A 15,771-nucleotide genomic window follows, 5' to 3' on the forward strand; every position below is an offset into this window, starting at 1 on the left:
CACAGTGGAGCAGGAGTCCAGCACATCTAGTAGGGTGTCAGCCTGTCAGCAGCACATCAGTCTTTCTCCCTGGCAGTGTCTCCTTGGGACCAATGTGTACTGAGTTGGGAGTCTGAGGGGTCCAGGACTTGTGCCTTCGAACTGGAGGCAGGCTTGAAAGAAAGGCCTTTGAAGCACACAAGGCCTATACCCTTTTTGCCCTGAATTCAGACGCACTACAGTGGGGTATGCTGCATTTTGTGTGGGGACAAGCACATCCCTATTCAAGTGCAAAAGTAAGTTCCTCCCTTTTACCCAGCCCATGAAGACCCAATAGCCTGGTGCTGGGCCATCAGCATGTGAATGGCACACCTCAGGTCCCTGTGTTTGTGACTGTCTAGAGGAAATGCACAAAGCCATCTGTCACCCATCCCAGAGGTGTATTCAGAAGCAGGTAGAGGCACACAATGGTTAAAGTAGGAAAATGCCAACTTTCTAAAAGTGGCATTTCCGAACTTACAATTTAAAATACAACTTCACCATAAGTTGTGATTTTAAATTGTGAATCTAAAGACACCAAACTCGAAATATCCATCTTGTCCCAATTGTAAATTACACTTGTAAGATGTAATAAGGTAATCCCAATGTTAACCTGTGAGAAAGATAGCCCTTTCAGTAGTGAAAAACGTATTTAAGTGTTTTTCACTACCTGGACATGTAAAACGTGAAAGTACATGTCCAACATTTAAATAACCTGCACCCTACCCTTGAGGATTGTTAGGGCCTAACTTTAGGGTGACATATTTGTACTAAAAAGAATGTTTGGGCCTGGCAAGGGGGTTAACTTGCCAGGCTGAAATGGCAGTTAAAACTGCGGACATAGACTCTGCAATGGCAGGCCTGTGACATGTTTTAAAGGGCGACTGAAGTGGAGGATACAATCAGTGCTGCAGGCCCTCTTGTAGCATGTACAGGCTCCGGGCACATAGAGTCCACTTTACTAGGGACTTCTAAATAAATTAATTATGCCAATCGGGACATGCCATAGGATAACATTTGAAGCCCTGTGCCTCATTCATAATGTCCTGTACGGTAAGGGAGCGAACTACCACAGATCCAACTTACTTCGGTGCTGTTCTCAGCAAGCCTTACGCTCATCCTCAGCCCACCTGCTCAAAGTTCCTAGGATAAAGAAAGTCAGATGGGGAGACAGGAGTCTCTACCATCTTGGCAGCAAACCTTTGAACTCCTTGCCTTTAGCCTTAAGAGAATGCCAATATTGATATGCAATTCACCTCTCAACTGCAACACATTAAAATTAAACAATGTAGCCACAAAACCTCTGCTTTCATTTCAATCAGAATCCTATCATAAACATCATCACAAGTATGAATTCCATGGGCACAATTAAATCTTATGAAAAAGTTTTTTTCTCTCACCACACCACAATAAATCTCCTTTTAGAGCATTCAACAACCCAGCTTCACATCACTTTCACACTCATTTCATGGAACCTTTTCTAGCATACTTTCACAAACATTCACTACTCCCACTCCCCACACATTTCAGCAGCCCTACACCCTGCCAACTTTACACAATGTCAAAACAATATCCAATCAAAAAATATACAATTAAACTGTAGGCCAAACAAATAAGTTTAAAGAACTCCCATAGATTTTTCAATTCTTTTCATATTATGTACACACAATTGGCCACACGAAGGTTGTTTCATTTCAATGTGTTGCCATTGAGAGGTGAATTTCATATCAGTATTGGCATTCAGTTGTTTATTGTTGAATTATGTCTCAGCCTTAGTGATTGAAGTCCAAACGCTTTCTTGTTGTTTGGCCTAAAGAGGGCAGGGAAGTTACCAAGGCTTCAGGAAACTAGTTAAGAAACGCTTTTTCGCAAGCTCCTTGTCACAATAGCGATGCTCGAGCTCCCTCCAACCTCCTTGGCAGAACAGCGACGCTAAAATTTCTGACTGATCCTTTTCGAGTTCTCCACTTTAGCACTAAGCCAATTTGCATTTGCACGTTTAAGAAAATTATTAATTACTTTTTACTTACTCACTAATGTTTCAATGTAATTATATGAACAAAGATTTGTGTTTGCTTTCCAACAGAATCAGGAACAACGAAGTCTCCTACAACAACATCATTGTCAACAGTATCAACAGAGTTAAAAGCAACAACAACAGTAACAGCATCGACAATATCACCCACAACATTAACAACCCCAACAACACCCACTACAATAAAAACTACATTAATAACACCTACAACAGCAACAACATTACCGACAACCGAAAAGATAACAAGCACCACACCAGAAGGTAACTTCAAATTCTTACAGATCACATGCCATGGTCATGGTACTTTTGTATAGTTGATTATGTTGTAAAGCAATGTCCAGGCAGTGGGATGCACAATTAGGTTATTTGTAGGAATGTACCCCGCAGTGAGGTAAAGTGAATTACTTGAAATTAGATGAGTGACAAACTTGTTATGTGTAAGAGGAAGCAGATGTAGATGGACCTATGATTGACTGGAAGAGGAGAATCAAAAAGTGGCATTTGAATGTACCAAAATAGAATTAAAAGCTATACACTATAGGCTGGAAGAGGAGGAAGCTTGATGATACATATCATTCATTTTTCTGCAAACCCTATTTCTCCAAAAATCTGCTCACAATAAATGTTTTACTGTTCAACTTCATAAATTATCTATAGTTCTGTCATTCATTACTGGACACATTTTTCGTCTATTTTGCATGCTATATTTCTGCTAATTACAGATTGTAAAACGTTGGTGTTTGCTTTTTATACAATGTCTACAAGGATATCCCAGATACATTCTGATAAATTATCTGTGAACAGTGTTTTAACTACTAACCTAATAGTTTTCCTTTCCACTAATGTTTCAATGTAATTATATGAACAAAGATTTGTGTTTGCTTTCCAACAGAATCAGGAACAACGAAGTCTCCTACAACAACATCATTGTCAACAGTATCAACAGAGTTAAAAGCAACAACAGGGGGCGTGGCCAAGATGGCGGGGTGAGCGGACGCTTCCTCCCGTAGCTCCTCCGGCCCGGCTCAGCTCGAGCCCCGATTCCTGCGCCTCTCTCCCCCCGCGGCTGCACTGCGGGCGAGAGAACTGTGCCGGAGCTCCTGGGGCACATTTCGGTGCCACTTTGACTTCTGGGGCCCCGGGGGAAGTTCCCGAAAAGTTTATTTGGAGATCGCTCCGAGGATTAGAGCCCGGGTCGCCCCGAGGAGAAGAGCCTGGAGGCGGAGCGTAGTGCGGCGCTGTCCGCGCGCCTTGGCTGGCCCGAGTGCTGAAAAGCGGAACGCCGGAGATCCCGAAGGAGCGGCCTAGACGGACTCCGCGGAGTGAGGTGGCTTCCTGGCCGGTGCCCTGGTGGCAGGCACCATTGCTGGGCGACGGACCTTAGCCCTGTACCGGCGATCCCCCCACTGCCCGGGGTCTCGAAGGGCGACGCCTTGCGAACTCCGCGCCCGGAGGCGCTGGATGGCGGAGTTCGAGCAGTGCCCGAGCCGGGCAAATCAACTGGTGATGGAGGGAGGCACCGGTTTCACACTCTCCGGACCCGTTATCATTTGAGAGTTGCCCACGGACTTGCTGGCCCGGGCTGCCTTCTTGGGTCCCACCCTCCCGCCATCTTGTCTTTGTGTGGCTGAGCCCAGTGACCCCTGCCCGATCCCTTCTCACACGGGAGCCTCGACTAGTTCTGGCGCCAGCTCATCTGCTGCCCTCCCTGGGAGCACGAGACGGGAGGCCTACTCTTCGGACATTGCTGCCTGCCCTGCTGGCCCGAGGGCCGTCTTGCCCATGCCCGGACCGCCATTTTGTCGCCTGTGACGCACTACCCTTGTCCTCGGCGAGGGCCTCACATCTGGTGCCCGCGAGCGGTGGCGCTCGCCTACAGCAACTAACCCTGGGCTTTGCCGGGCCCCAAGATGACTGGAAGACGTGGCGCGGCACGGGGAGATCGCACCTTGCCGGAAATGCTCGGCAGGTCCCAGCAACTACGCGACAGGACGCAGCCGTCCCCGGGGGCCTCCCGGGCATCAACAGACGCAACTGCGAGCGAGCCGCCGGTCACGCGGTCCTTCATGGAGGACTTATTCACCTCCCTCAAGGAGGAATTTCAGACTCTTAAGACCGAAGTGGCTGGAGAGGTCCGGGAGGTGTGCAGGGAAGTCGAGGGCCTGGGCGAACGGGTCGATACTGTGGAGACGGCGGCTCAACGTCGCGATGAGGAGATAACCCATCTCCAACAGGATGTCCTCCGCCTCCGGGAGCAATGTGTCGAGCTCCAGGCCCACTCGGAGGACCTCGAGAACAGGTCCAGGCGGAATAACATCCGGGTGCGGGGTGTTCCATCCGCCGACGAAGGTGCGGACCTAGTGGCTTATCTGCAGGACCTGTTCCGCGACATCTTGGAGGAATGAGCGGAATTCCCCATCCGCATTGACAGAGCACACAGGGTGGGCCGCCAGCGCCAGTCATCGGCACCCCCGCCTGATATCCTGGCATTCTTGCCGGATTTCCCTCTAAAGGAGCGCATCATGACGGAGGCCCGTAGGAAGCAACCACTGACCTTCCGCGAAAGACCTGTGGCGCTCTATCAGGACCTGTCCGCCATCACACTGCAAAAGCGCAGGTCTTTCCGCATCGCTACGGACTTTCTGCGAGAGCACGAGACAGCCTATTCCTGGGGTCACCCCTTCCGTCTTATCTTTCGATGGAATGGGGTACTGCATCAGCTGCGCTCCTTACAAGATGTCTGCGGGGTGCTGGGTCTTACTGCTACGGAGGAGGACGGGGCTACACCCGCATGGAGGCGCCCCGAGCGGCGGGGCCGACGGAGGTCGAGAAGGCGTCCATCGTCAGCGCCAGCGAGTCGCCCAGACTCGCCCACCATCAGAGCTGAAATGGCGGAGGCCCTGAGGACTGCGGCCAGGAACTTGCCTGAATCTACTGGTGTGGCCTTAACGGCCTAACTTTTCTCCGGGGGGAGAGGCTCTTAGCTTTAACGATGCTGGGCTGGGGGCTGGGGGGGCGGGGGGGTGGTGTGTGGCTGGACGTCCACTTGACTGTTTTCTGCAGGCTCGCCCATTTGGGCTAGACTGAGACTATGGGGTGCTGTTTTTTGCTTTTTGTTTTGGCCGGTTGCCATGAGTGGTTTTTGGGGGGGTTTCATTGTTGGTTTGTTGTGGGGGGGGTCCCGTCCGAAGCTGTCCGAACGCGTACGATGCCGCTTCTGGCCTTCCCTGCGCCCCTGCCCCGCGCGCCCCCTCCGCTGATCCCCCGCCTGCTGCATAGCGCGCTGTTTCCCTGGAGGCGATGCCACCCCTGAAAGTAGTGACCCTTAATGTCAAGGGTCTGAATAACCCCGTGAAGCGTAGGGCGATCCTCTCCCTGTTAGAGGGGTCGCAGGCGGATATCTGCCTCCTGCAGGAGACCCATTTACTCTCCAGAGATTGCCATAGGTTGCGCTCTGCCAAGTTCCCCACGCAACTCTTTTCCTCTGCTGCGACTAAGACCGCTGGGGTGGCCATTCTTCTAGCCAGCTCTTTTAGGGGGGAGGTGCTGTATAAACATGCTGAGCAGAAGGGGAGGCTCTTAGTATACCGCATGCGCTTAGGAGGTGTTACCTTTACGGTTGGTTCGGTTTACAGCCCAAACGACCACCAGGATCGTTTCCTGGAGTCGGTGTTGGTGGACGTTACTGCCTCGCCCGATCGCCATATCATTCTGGGGGGAGACCTGAATATGGTCTTCGACTCCACTCAAGATAGGTCTGCCCAGCGCTTTCCGCAGACAGGGGAGCTTTCTAAGGCGGTACGGGACCAGATTGCGCAGATGGACCTGCACGACCTCTGGCGCACCATGCATCCCACCGATAGGGACTACTCCTACTTTTCCCACGCACACCGCACTTATTCGCGGTTGGATTATCTTTTGGTGAGCGGCCCACTTCGCTCGGCCGCCACGGCGGCGGACATCGGGGTCTTGTCCCTGTCCGATCATGCGCCGGTTTCCGGAGTCTTTGCGTGGCCGGCGGCCCCCCCCTCGAGAGGGATGTGGCGGCTTCGGGACACGCTTCTCCATAAGAAATCGGTGGTGAAGCGAGTGGAGGAGGTCATCCAGGACTACCTGACCCACAATAACAACTCTGATACGTCACTGGCCACGCAGTGGGCGGCTTTGAAAACAGTCGTCAGGGGAGAGTTTATCTCCATTTCCTCGGCGGAAAACAAGGAACGCCAGCGCAAGAGGGAAGAACTGACGGCGCAGGTTAGGGAGCTTGAGCAGGTCCACCGCCGGACGGGGGCTCCTCGTGTTTGGAAGCAACTGAAGGCGGCACGGAAACTCCTCTCTGCGTTGGATCTAGATCGGGCGGAGTACGCAGCGCTGCACCTGAAACATGCCTTTTACACCGGCGGAGACAGGTGCGGTAAGCTCCTGGCCCATAGGCTCAGGGCTGCGCAGCAACGCAATGTGGTGAAGGAGCTGGTGGGAGTGGATGGGATCCCGGCGTCCGGTGACGCGGAGGTGGCAGATACCTTTCGATCCTTTTACGAGGCACTGTACGCTTCAGAACCTTCCCCACCGGGAGAGGCTGAGGCCTACCTGGAATCCGTGACCCTCCCGGCCCTGGACCCCTCCCAGGCGGACCACCTAGAGAGGGACATTCACGTGGAGGAGGTCATCTCCGCGATCGCACGGCTGAAGCATGGTAAAGCCCCGGGCCCGGATGGCTACACGGCCTTGTTCTACAAGACCTTCTGTCCCACTGTCGCTCCTCTCCTGGCTCGCTTGTTCAACTCCTTCTCTGAACCGGGCACCATCCCACCGGACCTCCTCTCGGCGACTGTGTCGGTTATCCCCAAGCCGGGGAAGGACCGGACCTTGTGCGGCTCGTACCGGCCCATCTCGCTCCTAAATGTGGACCTCAAGCTTTACACCGGAATCTTGGCGGCCAGACTGGGCCTACACTTACCAGGTTTGGTGGAGGCGGATCAGGCCGGTTTTGTACCCGGTAGGCAGACGGTCGACAACACGAAGAGGGTGACGCACGTGCTGGAAAAGGCCTCACGCATCCCGGGGGAGCGGATGCTGCTATCGGTCGACGCGGAGAAGGCCTTTGATAGGGTTCACTGGCCATACCTCGAGCTGGTCCTTGGGAAACTGGGGATCGGCGAGAAGTTCCGCACTATGGTCTTTAACTGCTATAGGAGACCGTCGGCGTCAGTGCGTGTCAATGGACACAGCTCCAGCAGCTTCACCATTGAGCGCGGCACAAGACAGGGTTGCCCTCTCTCGCCGCTCCTCTTCGCCCTTTATATGGAGCCGTTTGCGCAGAGGATCCGCGGCAACCCGGACGCTATTGGGGTGAAGATGGGGCAATACACACACACTGTCAGCTTATACGCGGACGATGTCTTGTTGACCCTAGATGACCCCAGGCGGTCACTCCCTGCCTGCGTTCAGGAGCTGAACGCTTTTGCCCGCGTTGCGGGCTTTAAAATGAACATGGCCAAGTCGGCTGCACTGGATGTGTCGCTCTCTGCCGACACCAGACGGGACCTTCAAAGTCTCTTCCCTTTGCAGTGGTCCTCCTCCACGGTGCCTTACCTGGGCATTTTGCTTGCTCCCACCCTGCCTGCCATGGTCGCAGCTAACTATTCCTCTCTAGGCAAAAAGATAAAGGAGGAACTCGGCCGATGGAACAAGGGCCTACTCTCGTGGCTGGGCCGAATTGCGGCGGTGAAGATGACGATACTGCCCCAGATCCTGTATCTTTTTCGCGCTCTGCCTCTGCAGCCCCCTGTGGGTTGGATACGGCAGGCGCAGGCAGACATCTCCCGCTTTGTGTGGCAGGGCCGTAAGCCTCGGATGAAGCGGGTCCTTTCCATGCTTGCCCCGGAGGCGGGAGGTCTCGGGGTCCCGGACCTCCGGAAGTACTTTCAGGCGGCGCAGCTCCGGTACCTGGTGGAGTGGAGCCGGTGGGAATCGGACAAACACTGGCTCTTTCAAGACCAGGCAGTTGCAGGCCGTACCCTCCAGGAGGTCCCGTTCCTACGGCGCATTCATCGCCCGCCTAATCTCTACGCCTCCTTTATTACCCGGGTCCCGCTAAGAGTGTGGGACGCGGTGTGTGAGCTTCGGGAACTCACCACTTTATCGTCGCCGTTCACTCCCATTGCTGGCAACCCGGACTTCACTCCGGGCCTGGAGCCGGGGGCTTTTTCCCACTGGGTGAGTGCGGGATGTAGGGCGCTTTTCCAGATCTACGGGCCGGAGGGCGTGCTCCCCTTCCAGCAGCTCCGACAGGAGTTTGGCCTGACGGAGGGGGACAGACTGCGTTACATGCAAGTCCGCCACTGGGCTCTTCAACCCTCAGTGCGTGACGTCGCCGCCCGTCCGATTACGCCCTATGAGCGATGGTTAGTGACCCGGGCCTCGGACGCCAAACTCATCACTGATTTGTATAAACTTCTCCAACCCCCGCCGTTTCACTACCATAACCCAGGGAGGGAGCGCTGGCACAGGGAACTGGGTAGGACCCTGAGTCACAAGGAATGGGACAAGATTGCGTATCGGGCGAGGCACTCTGCGTACCACACTGGGCTGACGGAAACCTTCACTAAAGTGTCCACCTATTGGTACTACACCCCGGAGCGGCTCTACGAGATGCGCAAACTAGGCGATAAGGGTTGTTGGCGCGGCTGCGGACAGGAGGGCACCCTCAAGCACATTCTCTGGGAGTGCCCGGTGCTGTCGGCCTACTGGAAGGAAGTCTTAGATGAGGTGGATAGGCATTTTGAGATTGAGCTCCCGCGCTTCCCCGCGTATGTCTTGCTTGGCCTCCCCAATGACTTGATGTACCCGCTGAAATCCAGCAGGGGCAGGCAGATTGCGATTGCGCTAGGCTCTGCCGTTCAGAACATACTTGTCCTTTGGCGCACCCCCACTGCCCCTTCTATCACTGGTTGGTTGCATAGGCTCTGGCAGGTACTGGGTATGGAGAAGATATCGCTAACGGTGGATGGGAATGTTGACCAGTTTGAGGAGCTCTGGCATCCCTTTTTGGCACTGCTGTCCACGGAATTTCGCGAGCTAACGTGTCCACGGTACTTGCGCCTCCTTAGGCTGACGGCGCCGGCGCCAGCGGCGGAGTGATTGTGCGGATTGGGGACCGGGGATTGGGGGTGGGAAGTGGGGTTATATGCTTCTAATGCTGACTTTCGGACGGGGATGTTGGGGTATTGTTTTCTTTTCTTTCCTCCTTGCCTTTCTTTCTTCTCCTTTTCTGGGGTCGAGGGGCCGGTGGAACGGTATGCTCCTCTTTTGCTGTGTCGCAGAGTGCTATTCTGGCTTGGCCTTGCCTAGGGAGTGGGGGCCTACAGGGGGGTTGTTCACAATGCCTTATTGCCTTATGTTTTTGCCTTGTTACCCTCTGGGGCATCCTGCCTCCCTCTTCTTCTTCTGACTCGCTGCAACGTTTTGCTTCTTGTATTGTATGTTTACCTGACCTCCTGCTCCCCTCCCCGTGTTTTTTATGCCTTAATAAAATACTTTAAACCTAAAAGCAACAACAACAGTAACAGCATCGACAATATCACCCACAACATTAAAAACCCCAACAACGCCCACTACAATAACAACTACATTAATAACACCTACAACAGCAACAACATTACCGACAACCGAAAGATAACAAGCACCACACCAGAAGGTAACTTCAAATTCTTACAGATCACATGCCACGGTCATGGTACTTTTGTATAGTTGATTATGTTGTGAAGCAATGTCCAGGCAGTGGGATGCACAATTAGGTTATTTGTAGGAATGTACCCCGCAGTGAGGTAAAGTGAATTACTTGAAATTAGATGAGTGACAAACTTGCTATGTGTAAGATGAAGCAGATGTAGATGGACCTATGATTGACTGGAAGAGGAGAATCAAAAAGTGGCATTTGAATGTACCAAAATAGAATTAAAAGCTATACACTATAGGCTGGAAGAGGAGGAAGCTTGATGATACATATCATTCATTTTTCTGCAAACCCTATTTCTCCAAAAATCTGCTCACGATAAATGTTTTACTGTTCAACTTCATAAATTATCTATAGTTCTGTCATTCATTACTGGACAAATTTTTCGTCTATTTTGCATGCTATATTTCTGCTAATTACAGATTGTAAAACGTTGGTGTTTGCTTTTTATACAATGTCTACAAGGATATCCCAGATACATTCTGATAAATTATCTGTGAACAGTGTTTTAACTACTAACCTAATAGCTTTCCTTTGAAGGTGTTCAAATAATGCATTTATTTTAATTGTGTAGATGGATTTTAGCATGTTTCTTCCAACATAACTCATATACGCTCATGTATTTATGTTTTTTACATGAATGGACAATATTAGAGTTATAATAACAGACTGTTGATGAAAGAAAGTAAGGTAGAGCAGATGCATGAAACCTATCAAAAGGAAAGGTGTTTTTTTTTATTTCCTATGATTTGTTCTAAGTGTTTTGTGTTTAAAAGGGGTGTGTGAGAGCCCATACTTAAGAATCCAAGCCAGTTTTAATTAACATAGTGAGCCTCTACAAACTGCAAATTGCATGATAAAGTTTTTGTCTTCAAATGTAATATTACCATCACTATTTAAATACTGTTACTCTTTTATTTTTAATTAGATGAAACAAGCCATGCATCCAACCATTCTGAAATCAGATATTGCTGTGCTGTTCTCTTGGTGGTATGCATCCACCTTCTGCCAGCTATCTGATATCTGCTTATTTCAACCTTCATTAATGTGGTTACTCTTCAACTCTGTGTCAGGACCTTCAGACAGATAGGGTCTGCACAACTCTAAGAGCCTGTGGAAAGAGGTTCACAGATTCCAGTAAGAGAAGGACAATATAGAACTTAAAGGCTGGGGCAAACAGAACTTAATTGGAGATAGAGAAATCATGGTCACTTGGCCTCTGATTCCAAGATGGCGGAGCGCATCTATAGAGTCACAGATGTTCACACACTATTACAAATCCAAGATGGCACTTCTTACTACAGGTGATGATAGCATTTCCTATTCGAGTCTTGTAGAAATGGGGGTCTCTAGTTGGCAGAGGTATGCATCTGTCCAAGTAGGTACCACGGCTCTAATTAGGGTAAGTCAGATACACACCCTAAATAAACCTGTGCGCAACCTTTGTTCGCTTGACACAGGGCAGGCAAGATTAATTTAAGAGGCAATGTGTAAAGATTTGGACAACTCTTAATATAGTAAAACAGTAAAACACCTGCTGGGCAGAGTCAAATCTTAAAGTCAAGCTGACCATGATGGGACGCAGGTCCAATTCGAAGCCATGCAGGCCCCGCTCAAACAGTACCTTTACGGAGAAAAAGCATCAACATTGAAGAGCAGCTGCATGGAGCAGAGGAGACAATGCGTTGTCATCGATCAAAGATTTGTAGTCGATGCATTGGTTTCGAGTCATACATTTCTGTCCTGTATTGTTGCCCATCTCCAGGGTATGAGTCCAGCAGGCACAGTGGAGCAGGAGTCCAGCACATCTAGTAGGGTGTCAGCCTGTCAGCAGCACATCAGTCTTTCTCCCTGGCAGTGTCTCCTTGGGACCAATGTGCACTGAGTTGGGAGTCTGAGGGGTCCAGGACTTGTGCCTTCGAACTGGAGGCAGGCTTGAAAGAAAGGCCTTTGAAGCACACAAGGCCTATACCCTTTTTGCCCTGAATTCAGACGCACTACAGTGGGGTATGCTGCATTTTGTGTGGGGACAAGCACATCCCTATTCAAGTGCAAAAGTAAGTTCCTCCCTTTTACCCAGCCCATGAAGACCCAATGGCCTGGTGCTGGGCCATCAGCATGTGAATGGCACACCTCAGGTCCCTGTGTTTGTGACTGTCTAGAGGAAATGCACAAAGCCATCTGTCACCCACCCCAGAGGTGTATTCAGAAGCAGGTAGAGGCACACAATGGTTAAAGTAGGAAAATGCCAACTTTCTAAAAGTGGCATTTCCGAACTTACAATTTAAAATACAACTTCACCATAAGTTGTGATTTTAAATTGTGAATCTAAAGAAACCAAACTCGAAATATCCATCTTGTCCCAATTGTAAATTACACTTGTAAGATGTAATAAGGTAATCCCAATGTTAACCTGTGAGAAAGATAGCCCTTTCAGTAGTGAAAAACGTATTTAACTGTTTTTCACTACCTGGACATGTAAAACGTGAAAGTACATGTCCAACATTTAAATAACCTGCACCCTACCCTTGAGGATTGTTAGGGCCTAACTTTAGGGTGACATATTTGTACTAAAAAGAATGTTTGGGCCTGGCAAGGGGGTTAACTTGCCAGGCTGAAATGGCAGTTAAAACTGCGGACATAGACTCTGCAATGGCAGGCCTGTGACATGTTTTAAAGGGCGACTGAAGTGGAGGGTACAATCAGTGCTGCAGGCCCACTTGTAGCATGTACAGGCTCCGGGCACATAGAGTCCACTTTACTAGGGACTTCTAAATAAATTAATTATGCCAATAGGGACATGCCATAGGATAACATTTGAAGCCCTGTGCCTCATTCGTAATGTCCTGTACGGTAAGGGAGCGAACTACCACAGATCCAACTTACTTCGGTGCTGTTCTCAGCAAGCCTTACGCTCATCCTCAGCCCACCTGCTCAAAGTTCCTAGGATAAAGAAAGTCAGATGGGGAGACAGGAGTCTCTACCATCTTGGCAGCAAACCTTTGAACTCCTTGCCTTTAGCCTTAAGAGAATGCCAATATTGATATGCAATTCACCTCTCAACTGCAACACATTAAAATTAAACAATGTAGCCACAAAACCTCTGCTTTCATTTCAATCAGAATCCTATCATAAACATCATCACAAGTATGAATTCCATGGGCACAATTAAATCTTATGAAAAAGTTTTTTTCTCTCACCACACCACAATAAATCTCCTTTTAGAGCATTCAACAACCCAGCTTCACATCACTTTCACACTCATTTCATGGAACCTTTTCTAGCATACTTTCACAAACATTCACTACTCCCACTCCCCACACATTTCAGCAGCCCTACACCCTGCCAACTTTACACAATGTCAAAACAATATCCAATCAAAAAATATACAATTAAACTGTAGGCCAAACAAATAAGTTTAAAGAACTCCCATAGATTTTTCAATTCTTTTCATATTATGTACACACAATTGGCCACACGAAGGTTGTTTCATTTCAATGTGTTGCCATTGAGAGGTGAATTTCATATCAGTATTGGCATTCAGTTGTTTATTGTTGAATTATGTCTCAGCCTTAGTGATTGAAGTCCAAACTCTTTCTTGTTGTTTGGCCTAAAGAGGGCAGGGAAGTTACCAAGGCTTCAGGAAACTAGTTAAGAAACGCTTTTTCGCAAGCTCCTTGTCACAATAGCGATGCTCGAGCTCCCTCCAACCTCCTTGGCAGAACAGCGACGCTAAAATTTCTGACTGATCCTTTTCGAGTTGTCCACTTTAGCACTAAGCCAATTTGCATTTGCACGTTTAAGAAAATTATTAATTACTTTTTACTTACTCACTAATGTTTCAATGTAATTATATGAACAAAGATTTGTGTTTGCTTTCCAACAGAATCAGGAACAACGAAGTCTCCTACAACAACATCATTGTCAACAGTATCAACAGAGTTAAAAGCAACAACAACAGTAACAGCATCGACAATATCACCCACAACATTAACAACCCCAACAACACCCACTACAATAACAACTACATTAATAACACCTACAACAGCAACAACATTACCGACAACCGAAAAGATAACAAGCACCACACCAGAAGGTAACTTCAAATTCTTACAGATCACATGCCATGGTCATGGTACTTTTGTATAGTTGATTATGTTGTAAAGCAATGTCCAGGCAGTGGGATGCACAATTAGGTTATTTGTAGGAATGTACCCCGCAGTGAGGTAAAGTGAATTACTTGAAATTAGATGAGTGACAAACTTGTTATGTGTAAGATGAAGCAGATGTAGATGGACCTATGATTGACTGGAAGAGGAGAATCAAAAAGTGGCATTTGAATGTACCAAAATAGAATTAAAAGCTATACACTATAGGCTGGAAGAGGAGGAAGCTTGATGATACATATCATTCATTTTTCTGCAAACCCTATTTCTCCAAAAATCTGCTCACAATAAATGTTTTAATGTTCAACTTCATAAATTATCTATAGTTCTGTCATTCATTACTGGACACATTTTTCGTCTATTTTGCATGCTATATTTCTGCTAATTACAGATTGTAAAACGTTGGTGTTTGCTTTTTATACAATGTCTACAAGGATATCCCAGATACATTCTGATAAATTATCTGTGAACAGTGTTTTAACTACTAACCTAATAGTTTTCCTTTGAAGGTGTTCAAATAATGCATTTATTGTAATTGTGTAGATGGATTTTAGCATGTTTCTTCCAACATAACTAATATACGCTCATGTATTTATGTTTTTTACATGAATGGACAATATTAGAGTTATAATAACAGACTGTTGATGAAAGAAAGTAAGGTAGAACAGAAGCATGAAACCTTCTATCAAAAGGAAAGTTTTTTTTTATTTCCTATGATTTGTTCTAAGTGTTTTGTGTTTAAAAGGGGTGTGTGAGAGCCCAAGACTTAAGAATCCAAGGCAGTTTTAATTAATATAGTGAGCCTCTATAAACTGCAAATTGCATGATAAAGTTTTTGTCTTCAAATGTAATATTACCATCAATATTTAAATACTGTTACTCTTTTATTTTTAATTGGATGAAACAAGCCATGCATCCAACCATTCTGAAATCAGATATTGCTGTGCTGTTCTCTTGGTGGTATGCATCCACCTTCTGCCAGGTATCTGATATCTGCTTATTTCAACCTTCATTAATGTGGTTACTCTTCAACTCTGTGTCAGGACCTTCAGACAGATAGGGTCTGCACAACTCTAAGAGCCTGTGGAAAGAGGTTGACAGATTCCAGTAAGAGGAGGACAATATGGAACTTAAAGGCTGGGACAAACAGAACTTAATTGGAGATAGAGAAATCATGGTCACTTGGCCTCTGATTCCAAGATGGCGGAGCGCATCTATAGAGTCACAGATGTTCACACACTATTACAAATCCAAGATGGCACTTCTCACTACAGGTGATGATAGCATTTCCTATTCGAGTTTTGTAGAAATGGGGGTCTCTAGTTGGCAGAGGTATGCATCTGTCCAAGTAGGAACCACGGCTCTAGTCAGGATAAGTCAGATACACACCCTAAATAAACCTGTGTGCAACCTCTGTTCGCTTGACACAGGGCAGGCAAGCTTAATTTAAGAGGCAATGTGTAAAGATTTGGACAACTCTTAATATAGTAAAACAGTAAAACACCTGCTGGGCAGAGTCAAATCTTAAAGTCAAGCTGACCATGATGGGACGCAGGTCCAATTCGAAGCCATGCAGGCCCCGCTCAAACAGTACCTTTACGGAGAAAAAGCATCAACATTGAAGAGCAGCTGCATGGAGCAGAGGAGACAATGCGTTGTCATCGATCAAAGATTTGTAGTCGATGCATTGGTTTCAAGTCACACATTTCTGTCCTGTATTGTTACCCTTCTCCAGGGTATGAGTCCAGCAGGCACAGTGGAGCAGGAGTCCAGCAAATCTAGTAGGGTGTCAGCCTGTCAGCAGCACATCAGTC

General features: G+C 48.2%; 2 protein-coding genes across 2 annotated transcripts in view; both read left to right on the plus strand.

Moving 5' to 3' along the window:
* Positions 1-9,752, plus strand: part of LOC147712270 (uncharacterized) — a 53,176-nt gene extending 43,424 nt beyond the window's left edge. The window contains exons 12-14 of the mRNA XM_086919611.1: positions 2,105-2,314; positions 2,946-3,007; positions 9,607-9,752. Coding sequence (XP_086775737.1) covers positions 2,105-2,314; positions 2,946-3,007; positions 9,607-9,734 — 400 coding nt within the window. The 3' untranslated portion in view covers positions 9,735-9,752. The remainder of the gene's footprint in view (positions 1-2,104; positions 2,315-2,945; positions 3,008-9,606) is intronic.
* A 1,269-nt stretch (positions 9,753-11,021) lies between these two features.
* Positions 11,022-15,771, plus strand: part of LOC147712271 (uncharacterized) — a 116,676-nt gene continuing 111,926 nt past the window's right edge. The window contains exons 1-2 of the mRNA XM_086919612.1: positions 11,022-11,095; positions 13,678-13,887. Of these exons, the coding sequence (XP_086775738.1) occupies positions 11,022-11,095; positions 13,678-13,887 (284 nt within the window). The remainder of the gene's footprint in view (positions 11,096-13,677; positions 13,888-15,771) is intronic.

This window comes from Lissotriton vulgaris, chromosome 5 (assembly GCF_964263255.1).
Source record: "Lissotriton vulgaris chromosome 5, aLisVul1.2, whole genome shotgun sequence".
NCBI classification, from domain to species: domain Eukaryota; kingdom Metazoa; phylum Chordata; class Amphibia; order Caudata; family Salamandridae; genus Lissotriton; species Lissotriton vulgaris.